The sequence below is a fragment of the Clarias gariepinus genome, chromosome 26, assembly GCF_024256425.1.
Source record: "Clarias gariepinus isolate MV-2021 ecotype Netherlands chromosome 26, CGAR_prim_01v2, whole genome shotgun sequence".
NCBI lineage: Eukaryota > Metazoa > Chordata > Actinopteri > Siluriformes > Clariidae > Clarias > Clarias gariepinus.
This window is the reverse complement of record NC_071125.1, coordinates 18611498-18636593: the sequence shown is the minus strand read 5'-3', so window position 1 is coordinate 18636593 and position 25096 is coordinate 18611498. Positions and strand designations below refer to the sequence as shown.

The following is a 25096-nucleotide window of genomic DNA, read 5'->3' as shown; positions in this document are numbered from 1 at the left end:
TTGGTCCCCAGAAAGCAACTTCTGATGAAGAAGTGAAGACGGTGGTGCATTCCTGGCTCGCAGCTCAGCCGGTAACATTTTTAACGAGAAAATACGAAAGCTTGTTTACTGATTGACAAAGTGCATTAAAAAGCAAGGAGATGATGTTGAAAAATGATGTATTTGTTTTTTGCCTTGTTCTTAAGTCAACCTCCTTGAAACCAAAGTGTTTCCAAACTGGATGTACTTTTTTCTTCTTGAGCAGAGTCCCTCTTTCCGCTATCAATTCTCAAGCCAAACCAAACCTACCAAAAAATTAAATTGGTTCATTTGCCAGTGAAACCTGTCACGCTGCTCAGCTACAAAATCATTTCTGTATACTGTTGTAATCAAACTGCTCGATCGTATGACAGGATGCTAGCAGGTTTTACACGCAAGTAAAACAACTTGCTGTGTGGAATCTTTGACTGAACAGAACACGTGTGAGTGAGTTTGAGCGGAGGCAAGAGCACATCGCTGTAATGCTAATGGATGCGCTGGATTTATAACACAAAACAAAACGTTACTGTGGAACGGAATGCGGCACAATGGTTTTTAAATCTCCATTAGCTTGTTTTTAAAATCCAATTCATTGCACGGTCCTGGTTCAACATCTGTCCATTTAGCTGTAATCTGAAGGAAGAAACCCTCTCTAACAAGCACTCACGAACTACTGCTCCTGTCAGAAACAAGACTGTGGCCTTAATTGCATTAATTTGGCTTCAGTGGCTGCGAATCCCCCGTCTGCAGAATGTGCACTTTAACAGAGCGGGAGCACTGAAGGGCAGAACAAAAGGGCATCCCATGTTTAGATTAGGTAACATAAGCAGCACATTTTCTGCATGGACAAGTTAACACAAAGACATACACACACACACACACACACACACACGACATTTTTACTGTAATTGCTTTGAGGAATAATAGCTGGGACAGAAAAAAAAGGGAATGACTTTTGTGCCCGTCAGTCCCAGTTAAGGAAGCGTGGCCTCTGTTCGTCTGTCCCAGTCAATGAGGCGTGGCTTGAGTTTGTCAGTCCCAGTGAAGGAGGTGTGGCTTCTGTTTGTCAGTCTTTGTCAAGTAGGTGTGGCTTTTTTTGTCACTTATGGTGAAAAAGGTGTGGCTTGTGTTTGTCAGCCCCAGGCAAGGAGGTGTGGCTTGTGTCAGTCCCAGTGAAGGAGGCGTGGCTTGTGTGTGTCAGTTCCAGTCAAGAAGGTGTGGCTTGTGTCAGTCCCAGTAAAGGAGGCGTGGCTTATGTCAGTTCCAGTCAAGGAGGCATGACTTGTGTTTGTCAGTCCCAGTCAAGGAGGTGTGGCTTGAGTTTGTCAATCTCAGCCAAGGAGGTGTGGCTTATGTCAGTCCCAGTCAAGGAGGTGTGGCTTATGTCAGTCCCAGTCAAGGAGGTGTGGCTTGTGTGTGTCAGTCCTAGTCAAGGAGGTGTGGCTTGTGTGTGTCAGTCCTAGTCAAGGAGGTGTGGCTTATGTCAGTCCCAGTCAAGGAGGTGTGGCTTATGTCAGTCCCAGTCAAGGAGGTGTGGCTTGTGTGTGTCAGTCCTAGTCAAGGAGATGAGGCTTGTCTTTGTAAGTTGTAGTGAAGAAGGCGTGGCTTATGTTTTTCAGTTCGTCAAGGAGGTATTACTTTGTTTGTTTGTTAATTTCAGTGAAACTTGAGTTTGTCAGTTTTAGTAAAGGAGGCGTGGCTTCCGCGGCTGTCAGTCCTGGTAAAGGAGGTATATCTTTTATATCTGTCGGTCCCAGTAAAAGGGATATGCACTGTGTGTGAGCGGCCAATCACTTAGCATAGATGCACACAATCCCAGCAAGTACCTTTGGTCATGTGCATGAAGTCAATTATTCAAGATCCTTTATGACTGTTGTCGTGGTAACACTATTTGCTATTGTCCGGTTCTCTGGCCGATGGGAATGTGGTCCCAACAACAGCCTCGAGTCAGTGTTTTGATCAAATGCTGAGACTTATGGTTATGGGGGAATATAAACCCAACATAACCCTAGCAACCATTTTAAACAAACACCACAATAAAACGCACTCTGACGTTTTTATGTTTTAGTTCAACCGCCTGTGACATATTCTGTTTCACTGTGTTCACTTAAAGCCTACTCAGTACAGCCTGAGCTGCGATATGGCAATATATAAACTACTAAAATTACACGTTGATTGGCCAGGCACAGACGCAGACACAAATGGAAGGAGTGACAGATGGGAGACACTGGGATAACTGGTTTTATGTGGAACGAGACAGTGGAATAAATGAATCTCATAATGAAGGATGATGTGAGATGACGTGATTCTGTTACAGGAGTAGTGTAGAACTGGGTACCTGGTCATGGCTGGCCTGTATGGAGCTCCCAATGCCGTGGAACGTCATCTGAACGGGCGAGAGAGTGAGATAAGTCACAAACTCTGTGTCCGTCTGTCTGTCCGTATACTGCACCTGAAACACAGGGTAACAGCCAGAGTCAAGTGTGTTCAGTTAAAATGTAAGCAGTGTGGCATATCAAATTATTATTATTATTATTATTATTATTATTATCAGACGAATTCTGGTCTATTAAAAAAACCACACACCCTACACCTAAACTTGCTAAGAGTGTAGATCCAGTGACTTATTGGTTTCATCCTAAATGTACTAAAGCAAATTTTCCTCACTGCACTGATAGGGTGTGTTAGTATTACCAGGGTGTGTAGGGGAAATCCAGCCCGGTTTCGACTCTTAGGGTCTTTTAAGGACACGAGAATATGTCCAACTGTACTCAACACCAGGAGGAGTGTGTGTTTGTAAAGTATCCAGTCACACCACAGGCACTTTTTGATTATTTCATGCCTGACCTCCATATAATTCAGACAGAGAGAGAGAGAGAGAGAGCAAGAGAGAGAGATGGATAGATACACCAATAGTCTAAGTATAAGTAATACGGATATATTTAGGAGCTAAAAAAAAGAGATCGCATTCTGGATCGCTGAGGAAGCCACAATCTTTAAAGAAATTTTCAGTGATTTCATACACAAACTATGTAGTAGAAGTTAACACGTCAGAAATCTCAGTGTAGCCTATAGCACAAGATGGCGCCACAGAGTTAGCTAGTAGCCTATTGCGACGGTAGGCAATTTAGCCACTTAGCAAGTCAGCAATTTACACCCCAGGGAAAAGCATCCAGCGCAGTTTATTACGCGTAACAGCATCATTTGTGAGACGCTGTTTATAAACAGGTCTTCGATTTCGTCTGCTATCAGATACAAACCCCTCCCTTCTGATTAACGCGTTTTGCTTAACATTTGCTCTGTCTGTTTACTCCTTGGCTGTTTCTCCTGTGCTACTTTTACTGATTTTTCAGACTGAATGAAGCACACATTCCAGAGTATCCACACAACCGGCTCTTCGTTTCCTTCACACCATAGCTCCAGCAGCTGGCTCTTGTCAGAAACTCGAAATTGTGTCCGGCGCTGTGTTTGCTGATGAATACCCGCCGCTTGGTTCGGCGAAGGTGAGACAGAAGGAGCGTTTGATGTGGAGAACAGAGAGAGCTCTGAGCCGAACGCGACGGTTTTGATGTGGGTTTCACACGCGAAAGAAGAGGAAGGACGGATTGGAAAAGAGAGAAAGAACAAACTGTCACTCAGGTTCCAAATATTATAAACACACACTGAGCAACGGGCTGCACCTTCACTACAGGGTGAACTGATTTGACTCACACACACACTCACATCGTCACAAATACACACTTCGTCCCATTCACACAGCGCCTTTTAGTGTACACACTATCATTCACTTAATAACTGCTAGAGTATTGTTTACGTCGACTGGGACAGACAGACAGAGTGAGAGAAGGAGCCTTAACACGGAGGAAGAGAGATGGAAAAATGGAGTGCCTAGAAGAGATACAAAGAGGGAGACGGAGAGAGAGAGAGGGGCTAACATGACAGATGCTTATTGTCAAGTTTGATTTGTGCTTTGTCAGAAGAGTCTGGAACAAATTTCGAAATGCCTGGAACGGTCCTGGTTTTTCCATCAAACACAGAACTGTTCAACTCACTTTGACAGAGACAATGATACTCCCGTTTATCCGGAGATGACAAAATCCTATCATCCCAGTAATGTTTAGTGTTCAGCGCAGTTACGCTGTCATGCTGTCATGGAGGGACACCCAAGGAAGCTGTCCAGCACCGAGCCATTAATAGTCCATTGGCATGCAAAATAAATCTAAAACATGTCTATTTAATAAAAATGAGATGTTCAAACTTGTAGTCACTGTTGCTCATCAGCTCATCTGATACGTTTATATACCCTTTATTTAGTGAAACAGTTCTCCTGTGTGCTTTTGTGGTCAGAGATTGCACACTTTCTGAAATTATTACAGACAACTTGTGACTCATTGTGTAAGTTGTGTTAGGTATTTTTAAAAGGTTTGTGAAGGTCTGAGGAGATGCGCTTCCAAGACACAAACCATTCTTTTTCTTCATTAAGTAGGCACGTAACATTAACACTGCTTATCAACTATATACCAGTTATCTGATAACAGGATCACAGGCACTCAAAGGGTAATCCACCTGGCCTGTCACCCACTCCCTAACCACCAAAAAAGTCTTTTTAGATTTTCCCTTTTGTGTGTGTTTCTCGCCTGCCATGCCGAAGGCCCAGTTCAGTTCCCACCCAATGCCCAAACCCCAGCCACTGGATGAGGTGCCGGTTCCAAGCCCAGATAAAATGGGTCAGGAAGGGCATCCGCTGTAAAACCTCCGCCACGTTGTATCAATATCATCGGATGGTCCGCAGTAGCAGCCAAAATGCTATAACATTTCTTACAAAATAGAAGACAAGTTCTTACTGGTGAACTTCCCAATATAAAACCAACTCTAACACACTTTAAAACAGTAGGGGTAGTTTAGTGATTAAGGCGTTGGAATATCATTAATTTGCCACAATTGGGCCCTTGAGCAAGACCCTTAACCCGCAATTGCTTAGATGTAATTTGAGAGTCGCTTTGTACGAGGGCATCCGCCAAATGACATAAATTTTAACTGAAATATCTCCATATTTGCCGCCTTTTTACTTTGCCTGTCTCTTCATGTCTAGTCTCTGAACAAGACAAAATAAAAGAGCTCTGCTTCCTCTACTGTTGCTCTAGACTGTTTTAATTCCACTGCTTAATTCTTTCCGTGGCTCATGTTACAAACTCGGTCAATTTTTTCCCCGCTACGAAACACACATCACTGCTGTCAGCGCTGTGCTGACAGGAGGTGGATTCCTGTTAGCTAGGTCAAACATTCATGCACAGAGAAAAAGTATTAATTCAAAATGCTGTTATAGTACAATTTTTTTGTTATCCTGGTATACTGTGCAACAATAATATGGCCTTTTTACATTTAATTAGACTAACTTTGACGAAGTGACACTTTTTTTGGGGGGGACATTTTAGAAGATCGCGTTTATCGATGAACTCAGCAACCATTACATTTAATATCAATATTTGCAAAGACTTTTTTTAGAACACTTTTTTTTTTCTCCAAACATATGTACTATGAACACAAGTTCCTTTTGAATCTGGTTTCTCTCAGGGTTTCTTCTTGATGTCATCACCGGCAGACTTTCCTCACCACTTTCACCTCTGTGTTACTCAACAGAGATCTTGATCTATTTCTGGATTTCTTTGTGATAATGTCTATTGTTAAAAAGCACCATACAAATAAACTTGAACTGAATGGAACTGAATTTGCTATTTGTAGAACGTACATGTCTAAAGTTTAAACAGTAAAAGACTGTGTTGCTAAGGCTGAGATTAAACTCGCACAATGAGCACATTGAGGCGCAGGCTCGCTACGCTGAGCGAACAATCATCAGTCAGTGCTCGGCCATTAGTGAGCCGTGATACGGTTACATAGGGAGCAGGTGCACACAGATAGGCTGTCCTATTAAACCGAGGTCACCAAATAATAAGCACGCATAAATTAATTAATTAATTAATAAAGTCCACATATTCATATTTAAAGCAGTTTGAAGCATAAATCAGTATCAACAACTTTTTTCGTTAGTACGGCCTAATTCACATGAGTTGGGATGCTAGCTCTCGATCTGACGGTCAGCTGTTTGATCATTGAGCAGATCTAGAGGCGAGGCGAAACCAATCACTATCAGACGACTGGTGTCTTAAGCTGCGCAAGGACTTTATGGTATCTGTTATAAATGTAATATACACTAACAAATGTCCCGTTAAAAAGGTCTAGGTAAGTACAGGCAAAAAACCTCTCTGAACTACAGAAAATAATACGTTATTTAAAAGATTTGATTATACAACACATAGTTTGGACCATGCAATCTAATTGGATGAAAATCATTTCACGAGTGATGATATTGGACAGTAACACCACTAGGAATTTTAAATGTATTCATCACTCCATGTCCAAAGTGTTGGTCCTTGCGTGGGTGAAAGCACTAGTTTTCCATTTAACGCAATTTGGGATTGTAGATGTAACTGTGCTGATATTCCCTATTGGAATAAGTGGGAACATATTTATTTCTTTTTTTGGATTTTTCCCCGAATTTAGTCATGTCCAATTCCTCCCCGTCACTAGGGCGCTCCCACATTAAGGCTACTACTAACACTCAGTTAGGAGGGCCGAAAACTATCACGTGTTTCCTCCGGCAGCTCCTGGCACGGGGTTGACAGAGCAGACCATCCGGTTTGCACAAACAAGCTTTGCACAGGTATCACGCCGGATGCCCTTCCTGCCGCAACCGTCTCATTTTATCCAGACTTGAAACTGGCACTGCATCCACTGGCTGGGAATCTAACTGTTGGTTGCTAATTGTTGGGTTACCAACTCTGCCAGTAGCAGAAGGATATGTGTTGGTGGAGCAAAATAATGGGTTAAAAGACACAAATAAGTCATAATCTGTTGATAACAAATGGTGCATGCGGAACTGTTGTTTAAAAGCAATATCGCACTCCAGGTTATGCTGTACTGCTCGATATAAAAACACTTATCTGTATCAACTTACCTACTACCTTGAAAAAAGTTGTCCTAACTCAAGCTTTATGCTTTAACTTTACTAAACAGCTTCACAACTGAATTGACCACAAGTAACTAAATGTACTAAATGTAGCCCATTACTTATAGCATTAGTTTTAGAAAAGACAGGAGGCAGAGTTGGAGGTAGCAGAGCTGATAATGTTGAGGTTCTCTTTGGGAGTGACAAGGATGGATAGAATTAAGAATGAGTTTATCAGAGGGACAACCCACGTTAGATGTTTTGGAGATAAAGTCAGAGAGACCAGATTGAGGTGGTTTGGACATGTTTAGAGGAGAGATTGTGAGTATATCGGTAGAAGGATGCTCGGAGTTTGGAACTGCCAGGCAGGAGGTCTAGAGGAAGACCAAAGAGGAGATTTATGGATGCAGTGAGAGAGGACATGAAGTTAGTTGGTGTGAGAGAAGAGGATGCAGAGGATAGGGTTAGATGGAGGCAAATGATTCGCTGTGGCGACCCCTGAAAGGGAACAGCCGAAAGACAAAGAAGAAGACTTATAGCATTAGTTTTCTTACTTAAAAAAACAAGCACAGCCTTTATACATTACAAGAGTTTAACATTTACCTCAAAATTAGGAAAAACAGAAAAATGATAATTATTATTTCTAAACAAACCTAGAAAAATGAAGACCACTCCTACCACATGGGATGCGTGAGAATAGTTTAAAGTGTACCACCTGTAAGATTATAAAGTAACAGTGACGTTTAACTGCCTGAAATGCCTCTAGAGTCGAAAGCGCGTGTTGATCAGTTGATTGGTGAGCACAGCGCAGACAACACAGACACAGCGCTGTTGCACGCTCAATTTATAATGCTCATGTTTTAAGACTATTTACAGAGTAAGCGTGTGTTATGAGTGGATTTCTAGACTGATTCGCTTGTAAACTTTGGAGAAGAATGCCAATCAGACACAATTTTTGATGATGTAACACTGTAAAAATGGGTCACTTAGAGGCTCTTGCACTTGGCACAGAATCAGTCCGAGTTTATCAGTCATGGCTGGTCAATCTGAAAAGCAGCCAATTCCGGTCACTGGCTCGTTGCTTGATGCATTTCTATTATAAACGTAATAAATTGTCTAAAAATTATTTTGTTAGTGTGACGATATATTAATCGACACAAAAAAAATCAAGCTCTAAGTTCAATTTGTTTTACATAGTTTTTATATCTGTGTTTATTCCATCTGTGTGTCTATCCATTTACTGACACGACTATATAAAGAGACAATATGGCAAACACAGTGGAAATATTACACCATGTGCCTGTAGGTTTGGTACACTGTTAGAAAACTGTAAAGTTACATCAGGACCATTTCTACAGTATATTCATACCATCAATTCAAAGATTTATTGTTTTGTTTAGCAGCCTTGTTTGGCGTGAGATTTACCATAACAATGACACATTGTTGTCTCACATTGTACGGAGTACCTCATTGAGTTAGTGTTCGATCAGCTTGCTCATGTTTGAATAGGTATTCCATGATGTCAGCTTCAACAAAAGACGCTCCAACGTATTCATTAAACCCGAAGCATTCGCTACCGACGTCATCCCGCCGGATTCCCAACCCACCCTGCATTTAAAAACGTGTCGTACAGATGTTTTAATAGCATGGCATTCAAAACTCAAAACTCAAACAAATTTCAATTATTAACCTTGTTTAATGAGAGACGTATTTGACTCAGACTGACGTTTGGGAACGCCATTGTCTATTAGCTTGGATGTACGTGATCATGATCTACAATGTATAACTGGTTTAGCAATGAAACAAAGATGAGAGTTTGATCTGCTTTCACTAGAAAAAGTGACCTAGCAATTGATGGCTCCGGTTCTGCTGATTATGTGGACATGTAGTATGTTGTGCTGGAAAAGGTAACGATGTAATATTTATATTAATTTGCAGAAGTTGAATTTATTATAACGTGATCACCTCAGACTGTGTAGAAATATGTGATTTCTCCTGGATTTGCAAGCATTAGCTTTAGCTCATTCCGTGCTTCTGTGCAACAATGCTATGGAATACGCTGTGATTTACGCTTCATAAAATGATGAAATGCCGGTCTCGTTAACTAATACTGACATTAACCTTTTAAATTAATAACTAAATTTGTTTCTGGAGTTGAATCCGAAATATCGATACATTTAAACCTATTGTGCTATGTAGGGTGTACAATCCCTTGTTCAACACACCATGTAGTCCACTTAATGAGGGTTGTGGGCAGAACCATGGCGGACAGACGTCGTGACGTCAGGTGGAAAAAGTCTATATCACTAAAAGGTAACATGAAACTATGATTATGTCATATTTCATTATACCTGTTTTACCCCACTGAAAACATATTAAAGCATATTGTATGTTAATAATTCAGAACCAGCCATGAAATGTTATACGTTCACTCTGATCGCTAATTATTAAGGTATTGTTAAAACCAGTGTTGGGCGTTACAAAGTTAGAGTACTCAGATAACTTTTTTAATGTAACGGGTAATCTAACGCATTAGGTCCGCCATTTAAATACTCAGTTATTTATTTATATTTTCATAGGTGTAATCCGTTATTTAGACAATTTATGTAATCCGTAAAACAGACAGCAGCCGCTGCCAATCCGTGTGTGTGTGAAAGTCGTCCTACAAGCCCCGTCTCCGATAACCCGCCCCCCTCTGTTATTCCTGCTGGTATACCCCTATCTCATCTATGCAGTTTGACTATGCGAGGACCGAAACACGGAACGATGAAAACCTAATCGCAGAGCCAAAACTCGCTGTGAATCATGATGAACTGTATTAGTAAGTAACAGATTATGGGCCAAACTTCGCTGAGTGATGATGGTAGAATAATTATAAAGGTCTTGACTAAATAACATGCATGAGGAATCACAAAGGAGTTTTTATTTTCTGCAATGGAAAAGTACTCGAACTATTTACTTTTATCAGAAAGTAATGCTGTAATGTAACTGATTACTTACTAATGAAGTAATGAAGTAATTAGTTACTTCAAAAAGTAACATCCCCCAACACTGGTTAAAACGAATTTGAACCCAAATGATTATAATTATTGGAACAATAAAGGCTGATCTCTTAAAAGCTTTTTTTTTCAGTAAAGTTAACATTTTAATCCTAACATCATCCTGGATTTTTTGTTTTTTTATTAGGTGCGCAAATATATGCATAATTAACTAAACAGTTTCATTTGCATACATAAATGTATAAAAAAAAAATTACTAGTTAAAGATAAAAAAATAATAATAATAATTTAAATTAAAAAAAAAATTTTTAGGCACAAATGCACCGCTCTTATCACTTCTTCATCAAAAGTGAATCTTGTGAACCTTGAAACAGGTGAGAGATTGAAAAAGCAAGAACTTATTTTTATACTGTATGGGGGATGACTTAACTCCTCAAAACAAAGTTTTTGTAGAGTGTCAACAGTGTGGGCAGATGTGTGGATGTACAAGATCACAACGCCCTCGTATAGCAGTCCTCTGCATTTTTGGCTCGTTAATAAACATCTCAGTGTAACGAGTCCTGTTCCAATACTGGCCACTGAAAATCATAGAAAACTCAAAGGATTAATTTTTGGTTGTCTTTTGAACTCGGTTGGTGATTGAGGATGTTTTTGTTCCATACTCGGGTGTTTATTCTCAGGCTCATAGTGATAATGTCTCGTTTAATATAACTGAAGTGCGGTTCATTTTTGACTCACTTATAAAAATAATAATGATAATAATAAAAATAATAATACTCTTTTCCTTCTATATAGTTTCTGAAAATTTTAAAATGTTTTAATATTGGGAAATTTATTATCCTTATATTAAACTCATATTTAGTTTTTTTTATTATTATTAATTTCATGTTTCAAGTTCTAAAAGGTTCTAACACTTGATTCTTGTAGCTGTGGCTTCTTGTGGGTTTCTGTCTATTCAACAAAATAAACACGATTCATTTAAATAAAACGAATGAATAAAATAAAATAAACGCTTTAGCTGCGCTATATACTTATATACGATGTCGCCTGCACTCTATGCTGTTTCTGTGTAGCTCTAAATGATGAATGAACCTGATTCCTTTGAATCACCTGAATCCATTCAACTGCTACTATGAAGCTTTAACTTAAACCCGCTGCTCCTATAGTGTTTCAGTTCCTATTTAAGAAAAAAATTAAACGCTTCCATGAAAATGAAAACCTGCATTGAGTATGTGTAAATGTTTTTTTTTACTGCGAGTTATTAAAAGCACCTGGCGTTAAACAAACACGAGTCAATTAGAGTGATACACACACAGGTGCTTCCAGTCATCGACCACATTTCCTTTAAATAGCATGTGGCCAAAGGCCAAACAATCAGGAAGTACATTTTGGATACATTTTTAAATGCAATTTTGTAAATTTTCCTTTCTTTCAGAATGCATTATCACGCTATACCAACATATCAGTGTAACATATACAGCCTCAGCCCTAATGGGGCATCGTCACGGACTACAGTACAACTGAAAACTGAACGAACATATGGTTTGGTTCAGTAACTAAAGTTTGCCCGAAATAATGAACTTGGAGAATGGAGAAAGAGAGAAAGTATGAAAGCATGTGTTATAAATTACAACACTCACTCCATTATTTCTGCCCTATTTTCACCAGAAACATGCAGAGCCAAGGGAGAAATAATAGCACACATGAATAGACACATACTGTACACACACACACACACACACACACACACACACACACACACACACACACAGAGACTTGAAAGAGAAGGACACAGAGAGAGAGGCTGCATTTACAAAACAAAGTACAAAAAATAAGTTCCTATTTAATGATTTTGTCAAATTATAGGTCTGCATCAAGCAAAGAAAACCAAGGAGATTGCTGACATCATTGGTTTAGAATGATGTAATACATTATTAAAATCGGAAAAGATAGTGCTGAATCATCCACTGTTCAAAAGAACTGTAGGCAGAAAAGACAATCACAGCAATGTTCAATAGTGAAAGTAAGAGAATTTCCACATGCACAATGTGACAAGAACTTACAGGATCGGGACTAAACATCTTTTTCAATAAGGCTAATCAAGGCTAATCATTTTTAACAAAAAATGTTGGAGCAATGGGAAAGGTCATGTGGTCAAGTCCAGATCGACCCTATTCCGGAGTTAAGGGCGTGTCAGGCAAAGAAGGGAAGCACGTAAAGTGATGCAGCCATCCAGCATAGTGGCCACTGTACAAGCCTCTGGAGGCGCAACGTTAGACTCAGCAACTTTACGTGGCAAAAAAAAAAATGAAGTCAGCTGAAGACCTGAATGCATTGAATGACCAGCTGATCACATTTATGGAGTTATGTTCCAGGACTCGCACTGTAAAAAAAGTGGTTTTGAGAACATGAATCATTTTCACACATTTTAAATATAGTATGTTTTTTTCACTTTGAAGGTATACGACAGAGACGTTGCACTTTTCTGAAACAAAAAAATAAAAAATTTTTAAAACGTATTTACATTTTTTTTAATTATAACCAGTGGAAATTAAACTTTGTTAAATTGATGCAGTATAAGAGGAATGAAATTCACTACGGCATTCTGCTAAAGGTAAATAATCCATTTTAAAGTGATAAGGCGTCACACTAGCATGGCATGGTTTGCTTTTCTAGAGCAACATGAATCATCGTGTTTTAGGACTTTCAGTACAGAAAAACAGATGAATTTACGGCCCGTATAATTTTGCTTTGAAATATGAGTAGGAAGTCCTCCACTGATGATGCACCCCACCCTCAACCAAGGAATTTCACAATTGTCCTTGAGCTGAGTTTGTACTGGGGAAAACCACATCATGAGTTTTGCGATATAAAAAGTGTTGCTATGTTGTTGTTGTTATCACCAGAGACCAAAAGATCACTTGAAGCTCGTCTAAAAAAATCTAAGTACGTAAACATAAATTAATAATAAAAAAAAAACTCTCTCTCTTTGCGTGGATACATTTTATTTGATTTATTTATAGTTTGAATTATTCTTTTATTCATTGACATACTGTTTTTATTTATTTATATATTTTTTTATTTACATATATACAGTATATATGAAATAAATTTTTTTGTTTATTACTAAATGTATTTATTTAAATACATTACAAAATGTTTTTATTTATTTATTACTACCTAATTAAGTTATCAATTATTATTATTATTTTTTTTATTAATTATCATTCAAATTCAAATTAAATGAATCAGTCAAGTGACTCATTAAGAACTAGTACTAGCTTGAACTTAAACCTGCTGCTTTCAAAGTGTTTATGTCTCAAGGTTCCCCACAAAAAAAAGAAAGAAAAAAAAAAAAGAAAAGAAAACCCTGAAACGCTTCCACAAAGGCACATCAAGCATGTATAGATCAAATGTTTTTACTGGGTGTTATTAAAAACACCTGGTGTTAAACAAACTGGGATCACCAAGGGTGATGCACACACAAGTGTTTCTAGTCATCGACCAGATTTCCTTTAAATAGCATGTAGCCGAAAGGGAAAACTCAGACCACAAGCACACACACACACACACACACACACACACACACAGTGATGAGGTCAGTGCAGGTGGTTATCCTCTGTCAGGAAGTGAAAATAGATTTTGTTTCTTTTTTGAGTTATAGAAATAATCTGCATCTATTTGAAAGCTTGTTATGATGTTAATAAACACCAGAGGCAACTAGATTTGCATTTGTAAAAAGAAGGAAGGAAGGAAGGAGAGAAGGAAAAAGGGAAAAAAATATATATATATGTGAAATAAGAAGAAAGAGAATGAAACAAAAAATGAAAAAGAGAAAGGAAGGTAAGGTAAAGTGGTGAGTGACGGACAGAATGGAAGGGTTTTAAAATGTGCACCTGTGTGTGTGTGTGTGTGTGTGCATGAGAGAGAGAGGGGTGGGGGGGTGGGGGGGGTTAAAAGAGACCTATTATACAAAGTTAACTTTTTGGTCGTTTTTTTAGCATAAGGGGAAATAAAAAATCTCTGCTTTTTGTTCTTTTTCAGTTTTGATATTTCCCAGATTTTATACAAGCCAAATAGATTTTGACACAAATGTGACCTCATATAAGAAGGGCCTCTCTGTTGGCTTTTTTTGGAAGGCGGAGTTTAATTTCACTTAACACACCCAGGCTTGATTACTGCCAGCCTTGTTGAATCAAGAAATTACTTGAATAGAACCAGTCTGACAAAGTCACTAAAAGACACACTAAAAGATCTCAAAACTAAGCTTTCCAAAAAATGTGGTTAATCACAGTTTATTCATGATCATAATATCAAAGTTTTTTGATGATTTGATTCATTTAAGTATATTTCACATTTTCACAGCACTAAAGGTATTTGGTCTCAGACCTATTGTACAATGCTTGTAAATTAGAATAAACCTTCGTGGAAAGTTTGGGATCTGCTGCAAGTCCAAATAAATGTAAAAAAACACTGTGCCCAAGTAGTATACAAACTGAAAAGACTGGCTAGTTCTTCATACCTGGAAGCCCTGAATGTGAGCAAGGTACTCGAGCTGCTGCGATGGCTGAACGGAGCTGCAGGGGATTGTGGGCGTTTTTGGCGTTTTGCTCAGCAGCTCCCGGGCGATGGCGGCCGTCTTTGAGGCGCTGTTGTTGTAAAATGGTGCCGGGCTAACTTCTTTAGGGTTCATATAGGTCACAGAGGTCACCGGGGTCATAGGAGTGACAGAAGGGACTGTGCCACCTTTATTCCTGCTGGCCTCCATCTCCTGATACACATCTGGAGAGAGGTGGAGGATTCCTTTCTGCGCTGCAGGAGGAGGAAAGACGCGAAAGCATCAAAATTTGTCAATTCTGTACACGAATACAGTGCATTTTGTTGTGGTTTTGTCATATTAAAAAAAACAAATAAAAAAAAATGCGACTTGTCAATAATTTGCACCTTTTAAAACGTCGGAGTCTGAACACATAAGAAAAAAATCAGAATCAGATTTATTGAGAAGATTTTTTTGCAGAATCAGATTTATTGCCGAGTACGTTTGCACGTATGAGGAATTTGTTTTGGTGACAGAGTTTCCAGAGACGACAAAAAAAAAAAGGAGGATGTGGGGTTTTATCAAATAAGTAAAAAATGTGCGCAATGGACTGTCAGTGTTTGCAATTAATGTCTGAGGACTTTCGCCAGAGATTGGTTCCACTGGATTGAAACAAATAACATCAAGTGCATTAACATGGACGATATTTCTTCAACCCGAATTAAATCATTCGGATTCCAGCAGTTTGCATGGATGCCGATCTGCTAAGATGCGTGTTTAATCAGAATCTAAGTCTTTTAATATGAGCAAACCAGTTAAGTGTAAAGCATTTATTATACAGTACATAAAATATAACGGAAGAAGAATGTTCTCCAACTTTGAGAGTAAGTTCGTAGACCGTACAAAAAATGGATAAAACAGTAGGTGGGTTTTCTGAAGAGTGGTTTTGAAGCCTGAACTGTGTGAACTCTGGACATCACCATCTCTGGTTAATCCATAAATGGGAAAACGGGCTGAATGAACGGAGCCTGGCTGTGGATTGGAACGTGCCTACTTACCTCAATTACCAAAAGCTTTGCATTTGATTGAACTCCCATCATCCATAGCCCACACATCATTCAGTATCTAGGCCTACTAAAAATATTACTTGTAGTACGTAAAACTACAATGTTTCCAGTTGGCTGGTAAGCTAAAGTGACCCACATAGAGAAGACAGCCAGCGGTTCGACAATGTCATTTAAATTAGCCAATATTAACTGATAAGACATAACTTTCGTTTTTCTGAGGTTTATGGGGATTGGTTAGACACTTTACTACGTGTGAAATTTAAGCCAATCAGTGTTACTTCTTTAGCCAGAAACCTGGTGAATGAAACCCGGTGAACATGCCACCTAATGCTACACTTATGTAAGGCATATAAGCACAGAGAAACATATTTATTGGGTCAGACTGTTAACATGATCCCGTTTCATTCCGATGCACTACATTCATCACAGAAAATTATACATCATATTGCACAGGTAGACAGGTCTGGATTTATAATCCCTCAAGCTATTCATCCAAGAGAGCATAGGTTTCTAAATGACACTGGCTCCTCTGAAAGTTTCTTCCTCATGATGTTTCAGGGAGTTTTTCCTTGCCACTGTTGTATAATGCTTGACAATTAAAGACCTAGTACTATGTCTGAACTCGTGTAAAGCTCCAAGTGAAAATTTGTGCTGTTTAAAGTGCTACAGAAATAAAGTCCATTGACAAGAGTTAATCTCTTTTTTTTGGGGTGTGACCTTAAAGTAGTGCAGGACAGCTGGCCATAGCAGCCCAGATTTTGGCATTTCTCTACCTACAGGCGTCTCCAGATGAGCTTTTCCTCAAATGTTGGACGTGATTCGCTGACGTTTGCACTAGTCCCTATGCCGTTGTGGGAAGGGGTGCGTTAAAGGCACTATTAAATCACAGGGGTAAAAGCTATGGGTTGCCAGTAATGCATTTCTGTAACTCATTAAAAACATAAAAATATGAGCTTGGAATCCCACTTGGGCTTTTTTAAATAATAACCAGTGATGAATTTAGGTTCTCTTATGAAACATAACACAATAACACATACTCAACAACAATATTAAAACTGAAGTGTGAGCCAGGATGACCTCATCAGTGTCATTAAAAAAGCATTTAACTGCTCAATAAATTCGATAAATTACCCACTTCTTTACCCCCTAATGTCTAGTCAAAAATATAATCCAACCAAGATTTTCTTCACTAACATTATAAGATAGTTATGCACTACTTATGTCGTCAAATATATTACTTTATGCATTAAGAAATCTTGTGTTTGCTTTGTCCTACACTAAATACTCTGTAAATGCTCTTCATTCCTACTTTGCATAACACACAGAAAGCTAAATTGCCACAACTAACTACTATAATGTTTGAGTAGCGTGAGAAAGCTTTTAACTTCAAAGGCCATTTATGTAGAAAACAGGCAGCAGTTTGAGAAATGTGGCTGCCCACAGGGAAAGAGTTTCCAATCATGTCCAGTGTGTACTTAGTAGCACATTTTCATTAGTATATTTACAATATGGGCTGCTTGAGACGTAGTGCACTATTAATGATGTGGAAAACCTGATACCTTTTCACGTTTGGTGGTCACATTCTGAGCTATGTAGGAAAAGCTGAGGATCCATCAGAGTCTTGTGTGGTTTAAAGTAGCATGTGCGTCAAACAAGACCCCAAAGAAGGAGTGAGAAGTTTATGTAACTGTAACTGTGTCAAGTTGTCATGAGAAATCATATAACACATTACAAATAGCTGAAAAATAGCAATGTGTAGATACCATGCTCATTAATAAAATGCTCTGATATCAATACATTATACAATGTGAGAGTCTTTGCGGTAACCCAGGAGTACATTTACAGCAAACAGACGGCCTTATCCAGAGCAACGTACATTTATCTCATTACACATATAAGCAGTTGGGGTTTATGGGCATTGCTAAAGTGCACAACAGTCTCAGCTTGGTGGTGCTGAAGTTTGAACCGGAGACCTTCTGATTGGATACTGTAATGCTGTCCCATATAGTAAATGAAACAGATGCAAACGGCAGCATATTGGAGAGACAGCGAAGGTTTTGGAGATCCCTACCCTCTGAGCAGAGGATGAAACCTGACTAATCTCAATACAACAGGTTGTGTGTGGCTAGCAAAAGCACCTCAGCACTCATTTCACATATTGTAAATGTATTGAAAGCAATAGTATGCACTGTATTTCTGACATGTTATACAATACACTGTTGTGTTACATGGTTATTTCGTCCCTCTTCTGATTCCAGAAAGTCAGGCTGTTTCTTGAACCGGGGGGGTTGTTCAGTTTAAATTATCATTGGGGTGTAACGGTATGTAAAAAAAAAAAAAAACGGTTCTTTACAAACCTCTGTTTTGAAGTCACAAAAAAAAAAAAATAGTAATTTATCATGGAGCTAACTTCATGCAGATGCAGCACAGCATCCTGTCATAGGTAGGAGAAAGTTATTCGCTAAAATTGTTCAAAAAAAGTGTATCGGAATATTTATATCACAAAAGTCACAGATTTGCAATACAAATTTGTCAGATTGGACTGCATGGTTTAAAGAAAAATTGCAATTATTTTGATACATACTGCGATTATGATTTATACCGCGATATGTAACTATTCAATTTACCGTTTTGTATTCAATTGTATTTATGATCTCATTATGGATGGATGTTTGCCAATGTTAATTTATCACCTCGAATCCATTTTAAAAAATGAGCAAACACTCTAATTATTGAGAATCTCTAAATAAATTCCAGATTACATGTATATTACCTTATGTGTAAAATAGCCTTTTCCAATTAAATAATTGAACAGATCCATGTTGCGATTCCGATTAATTATGCAGCACTTGTTTCAAAGTTGCTGAGGGTGAAAATGGTGTAATTCTGACCAGCATGTAAACGCCGATTAGGATGGAATGTGATACAATTTTCCTTTTTTTAACCCGTACCAATTTCATAAATGATTTTTGGACCTATTCTTACATTCAGCGTATTTATCCTTTTTTTTCTGTTCCAAGTATGCAGTATTGTAAGAATAGCATGGGCTGTACTTTAATCATTTTATTATTCATTAAGGTTTTAATTAAAAATAAAAATATGCATAAAAAGTATACGAACATGTACAACCACGATGAGAACATGGAAAAAAAATGCATTGGGACATTAATTAAAATTAATAATGAAATAATGGAGAAAGTCCCCCAACACTAGTTAAAGCTGGACTGCGTTCACTCGTCTCACAACATGCACCGATCTGAACCTCCTGTGTAGAACGGTCCGAATTAGAACGCTATGGGGCCATGTAGATGAGGACTTCTCTATAGTTTCATAGCGCGACAACAGTAACTAATAATACTGTGCTATATATAAAAATATCAAAACAGGACGAAATTCAGCAAAAGAGCTCGTAGCTAGTAGGAAAAAAGTAGAAGAGCGAAAACCAAAGCCAGCTCCTCAGAAAACTGAAACAAACTTTGGAAACACAGTTTTTTAATCAAAGACTGAGTCTAGCAGCACAAAGGCATGAACATGTGCATGAGGCCGCTACATACAGTAAACGACGGAAACATAAAAGTTAAAGAAAATGTTCTGTAGATTGATTAATACTGTAGCTGACTAATTTTAGTATCAGTATCGGTCTCAAAGACAAAACGTACTCACACTGAGCCTTTAAAAAACAAAGCTTCAATGCATTCCTACCGCGAAAGGTTTGACTCAAGACGCAAATATCCAGATCCTACATGACCAAGGACATAAATCTAGTGCATGATTGGCACAGAACTTGTTCTCTCGTTTCCACTCTCTCTGTGAAGGTAAACACAGATACCGCATGAAGTGTAAGGACTGTGTACAAAGGCGACGCCGAACACTGATGTCTTTTATAAACCGGATTAGTCTCGGATAGTTTATCACTGCGCACTGTTTGGACGTTTTAAGTCCTCCTGACTTTAACGATGTGTCTCTCCTATCTGAGCATTAAACGCTCCCAGAGTTATAAACCCGAGAAGACTGAATGCACGCAAATCACATTCTGAGGGTTGTCCGGCGAAGAAAAAAAAAAAAAACGCACGCGTCTGGTCTGGATCATATCAGAGTTAAAGAAGTGTAAATCAGTGTCATTACTGTGACAGTGAAATCTTGGTGGAAGAGAAAGTTTACAGAGCAAGCGCACACTGATAGCGTCCTACAGCAGCACAGGGATAACAGCGAGCCAGAAAAACGTCTCCGCTCCAGCACAAAAATGCAGGACAGGGGCTCCGTCCCAAACACGAGCAATGATAGATAAGATATTCAGATAAAATTCGGGACACAGCCATACTTTTTCTTTTTTCCCTTTTCCACTTTAGGTTGTTTAATAGGGACAAATTCTTCATCGTAAAAAGTGTTGGAATAAAGGATACAGGAGTTTAGCAAACAATTATAGTCATAAACGTTCGCGCATGCTAACAACTGCTTTTAATATTGTTACATTTAATTCAGTTTTATTGTTTATTTGTATGACGCTTTTAACAACATTCACTGTCACAAAGCAGTTAAAAAAAAAAAATTTAATTAAAATAAATCCTGTTTCCACCATTTATAAAAATCTGTCAATTCGCATTGGATTAACTAGTAGCGAACAGTTTCTTTTTACGCTACTGCTATTTTGCTACAGAGAGAGTGATGTACTGTCAGGCAGTAAGTGCAGCTGTCATAAAAAGAATAACGAGAGCGCACATGCTCTGCAGAAAAACACAGTTTTGCGTGGTGATAACTACAGCCCATATATATATATATATATATATATTAGGGCTATAGCTATCAAATATTCTAGTAATCAAGTATTCTACCGAAAAATTTATTAATTAAACAGGTAATCGGATAAAATTTACTTTTGCTTAATTTAACAGCAATGTAAAATATATAAGAAAAAACTAAAATTTATTGGTTTTCTTTTTAGAAAAATCAACTATTATTTTTTTTACAGCATTTGTAAAATAAAAATCGTCATTATTCACAATACAAGGAATAGCTTAAAGTTGACTGAGATGAATTAAGTGCATTACAGTGCCATACATACTTATTTTAAAGCCTTTTCTCAGATGCAAAAACTAAAAAAAAAAGGTATTCCAAATGACCTTATCAAAAAAACTAAGGCACATTAAAATAAATAAAATTTTGATATCATTTTATCCCTTCCAATTTGCAGCCCGCACCAGAACGCTCCCCCAAATCAATACACAGCTAACTTTGCTTTGTGGGTGATGTAAGCGCTTCTTCTTCGTCTGTTTTTCGAATTACTCAAGGAATAATTTCAGCCATAATATATACATAGTATCTTGGTCTGCGAGTGTTTTCCCAAATGAGAAAAAAATGTAAATGGATTTTAACTCATTATACGAGCGAGGTTTTGAAATACGAGCGGTATTGTATTGTGGGTAATCTTCTCCCATGCTCGGTCTCGTGCATCACCTGTATACGTGTTATATACTGTTTACTATAACACTGTGACCATGTGCGCGTGTGTAAAGCATCTTTTACTTTGTTATTGTATGCGTGTGTGTATGTGTATGCGTGTGAGTGAGAGTCTCTGTCGGTAAACTGGTGTGTGTGTGTATGTGTGTGTGTGTGTGTGTGTGTGTGTGTGTGTGTGTGAAAGTAAAAGTCGTCCTACACAGTAACCCCCTTCCTTCTCCTCTCCTCTCTCTGGTCTCAAACACTAAAGCCACGATTCTTTTTAAAGGTATAGTGCAGGTTAATTTGTTTATTTTATATTTGGTATTAATTTCCATTATATAGTTGGATCCATATTGTTTCCATTATTTCCTATGGGGAAATTCGCTTTGATATATGCTTTGATGTTCTGTTATACAAGCACGCTCCCGGGAAATGAACTCACAATTCAAGGTTTAATATACAGTATATATAAAACATAGTAATGCAAATAAAAAAAAGGTTTACAAACGCTTGAGTTTTAAGTGTTCGAAAAGATACAGCCGGCTGGCATCACATGGTTTGGAGGAAACGTGATAGTCTTCGGCCCTCCCGACTAGAGTTAGTAGGAGCCTTAATGTGGGAGCCCCCTAGTGACGGGGAGGAATTTGACTAAACTGGGGGGGAAATCGGGGAAAAACGGTCATTAAAAAAAAAAAAAGGTCATATATATGTTGTTGTAAATTTTATTTCATTTGCATGACGCTTTTATGAATGGACAGTCGCAAAGCTGTTTTACCTAAGCCGAGGGTGACGGTGGCCAGGAGAACCGCCTGAGATGACAACAGGAAGAAACCTTAAGAGGAACCAGACTAAACAGGGAACATTAATTTTTTTTTTAAATAAAGTTTCTGACTGTAATTCTGCCAATAATTCTGCACTATATGGCTGACGTTATTGCAAACGTCCGATGTTGTAGCTGCCTTCTGTCTGAGCTTTAGAAAATGGCATCCCATAATTCTGTTTACTAGACAACAGTGAACGTTGTATTTTAAGTGTATTTTAAAAAATAAATAATTGAGGACAAAAAGACAACATTGAGGACAAAATGGACATGCAGTTTTACAGAAGACTTTGATGTCATTTTCAAAGCAGACGGGCCGCGTCCGATCCTGTACACTAGTGCACTACACAGTGTGTCAACAAGGAAAATCAGTACACTACGTCTATCTAAGTGACTTTCTGGAACCTGATCATGACACTTAGGTGTTGGTAATGCTGAAATATCTTCTGACAGCCTGAAACTGTGTCAGAACGTGTGTGTGTGTGTGTGTGTGTGTGTGTGTGTGTGTAATCCTGACTGACAGAAAAACAAGAGCCGTCCCCTGAGTGTATGTGAATAGGGATAGTCTAGAGGCCATGCCCTCCAGTCAGATAGATTGAACACGCAGCATTGCTTACACACAGACACACACACACACACACATACACACAGGGAAAAACACTTACTGTTAGTGCTGGCTTCGCTGAAAGTGGCTCTTTGTCCGTTCCAGCTTTTGTTGTCCATGTGTGGCTGATGAGCAATGGGATGACCAACACACACACACACACACACACAAAGAAAAGAAAAGTAAGAGAGACGGGAAAAGCACTTTTCCGGCATGTCACACAGGTTAATCCTTAATAGGAAGAGAGGAAGAGAATTGAGACATCACAGCTAAATCCTACAATGTTGAGTATAATGAGGTGAAAACGCTAAACAATCCACACACCAACACACACACACACATTGTAAAGCCATTTCCAGGAGGCCTGGCGTAAGGTTCTAAACTTTTGAAGTTTATTCAAAAGTTGAGACTTGACACTTGAGGAGATTAGTTGTCATGTCGACAGATCATAGATCATAGCTCTACTCATGTTCAAAAAGTTAGTAACCCTATTTAATTTTCTGATGCGTGTTCAGTGCGTGTCTCTTACTGGTATATTCAACATCTGTGCGCGCTTGTACTGTTAGCTATAACACTGTGGCCACGTGTGTGTGTAAAACATATTTTCTCGCCATCACACACACACCTTCTCCTCTCCTCCCCTCGCTTTTACACACACACACACACACACACACACACACACACACACACACACACACACAAACTTTAGCTCAACATACACACAAACACATATACACACACACACACAGCGCCTGCGCGCATAATAACTTTTTTAAAAAGTAAAGTGCAGGTTAATTTGTTTTATTTTAACTTTATATTTTTTTATTATTTTTATTAATTATTTTAATGTAATTTTTTTGGGGGAAGTGGAATGAATAATTTGAGTTTACATTATTTCTTATGGGACAATTCGATTTGGTTTACAAGTGTTTTGAAATACGAGCCCTCTTCTAGAACAAATTATGGTTGTAATCCAAGGTTCCACTGTATATTAGTCAAATGTTATCTCAGAAAAACAACATATAATTATAATTAATTTGATGAAAATGAAGCCAAAAATAAATAAATAAATAAATAAAACATCTGGTTCTTCTTGACAAGATCGCTTCAGTTCATTGAGGTTTTTGGGTATTCGCTTATGCACAGCTCTCTTACAGTCCCGCTACAGCATTTCAGTTGGGTTGAGGTCTGGAGTTTGATTAGGCCAAAACTTTTCAGCCACTTTGATGTAGATTAATGGGTGTGCTTCGGGTCATTGTCCTATTGTATGACCCAACTTCTACCAAGTTTTTCAGACCGATGGCTAGAACAATCTGGTATACAGAGGAATTCATGGTCGACTTATTGACTGCAAGGTGCCCAGCTTCAGTAGCTGCAAAAATATGCCCAAATCATCACCCCTCCACTGCCGTGCTTGACATTGGTCGATTGGTTATGATGTGTTTCTGCTGAAATGCTTTTTGGTTTTCACCAAACATGGCGCTGGGCCCTAAGGCCGTTTGACCACAGGACAAGAGTCTTGTGGTTTGTTTAGATGCAGTTTTGCGGACCTCAGTCGTGCTTCCCGTGCTTTCAAAGGGGTGCCAATAATTGTGGAAGGGACTTCACACACAAGATAGAGAATCATGACTACAGATAAATCTAACCTTTTCTAATATTTTATATTATGAGACTCTTGGTTGTCATGGGTTTCTTAACTGATGATGTCCCAGACTGCTCAAAGTCAAAGTTCTAGACTGCGATTTGTTTTTAACGTTTATATATTAGTTTTTAACTGCCCACGGCCTTACTGAATAGTGTGTAAAAATAGAGCACTGTCGGAAATACACACTCACTAATAAATTGATTCAGTGACACGCAATAACAAAACTACCCACCGAATTCCATACTAAAGTGCATGTCAAAATCTGACAAAACAGTCCTGTTGCATCAGGATTATTAAGTTTGTTAGGATCTTGTTAAAACAGTGTGTGTGTGTGTGTGTGTGTGTGTGTGTGTGTGTGTGTGTGTACATGTATGTGTGTTATGTCAGCTTGATGCTGATCTTTAGAATGGAACAGGAGTTAACGGAAATGCACAGCTATTAACATCTGGATGGAAGTTTTTTTCTGTTTGTGCGTGTGTGTGCGTGTGTGTGTGAGCGTGTGCATTTGTACTGACCTTCTCCTGTGTGTTTTGAATAGGCGTGGAGGCTTTGTATCCCAGATGGAGCAGCATCGCCTCCGCAGCTGCACGTTTAGCAACTTTTTTATTCGACCCTGTTCCTGATGTCACTTCATCACCCACCTTCACCTATTCTCACACACACACACACACACACACACACACACACACACACACACACACACACACACACACAAACACACACACACACTTCAGGAAGTTATTAAATAAATGAGCCTAAAGCATCAAAGAAGATACAATTACAGATCCTAATAAACCTTTTTTTTTTTAAAGCTAAATAATAATAATTTAATAGCTCTTTAAACTTAAATGTGTTATATGAACAAACTAACTCAGAGGCTGCGTTCACATTACAAACCACATTGTTAAATTCTGATGTCTTTGGTCAGATCGGATTTGCACGTATGACGGTTTACATTCAT

At 38.5% G+C, this 25096-nt stretch overlaps 1 protein-coding gene across 5 annotated transcripts in view; it reads right to left on the bottom strand.

Annotated features, from left to right (window-relative positions):
- Positions 1–25096, bottom strand: part of stau2 (staufen double-stranded RNA binding protein 2) — a 103153-nt gene that overhangs the window by 27936 nt on the left and 50121 nt on the right. For all 5 annotated transcript variants that reach the window (XM_053487738.1, XM_053487739.1, XM_053487740.1 and 2 more), the window contains 4 exons: positions 24651–24782; positions 22552–22615; positions 14546–14835; positions 2357–2470 (listed from right to left, as the gene is read on the bottom strand). In XM_053487738.1, coding sequence (XP_053343713.1) covers positions 2357–2470; positions 14546–14835; positions 22552–22615; positions 24651–24782 — 600 coding nt within the window. The remainder of the gene's footprint in view (positions 1–2356; positions 2471–14545; positions 14836–22551; positions 22616–24650; positions 24783–25096) is intronic.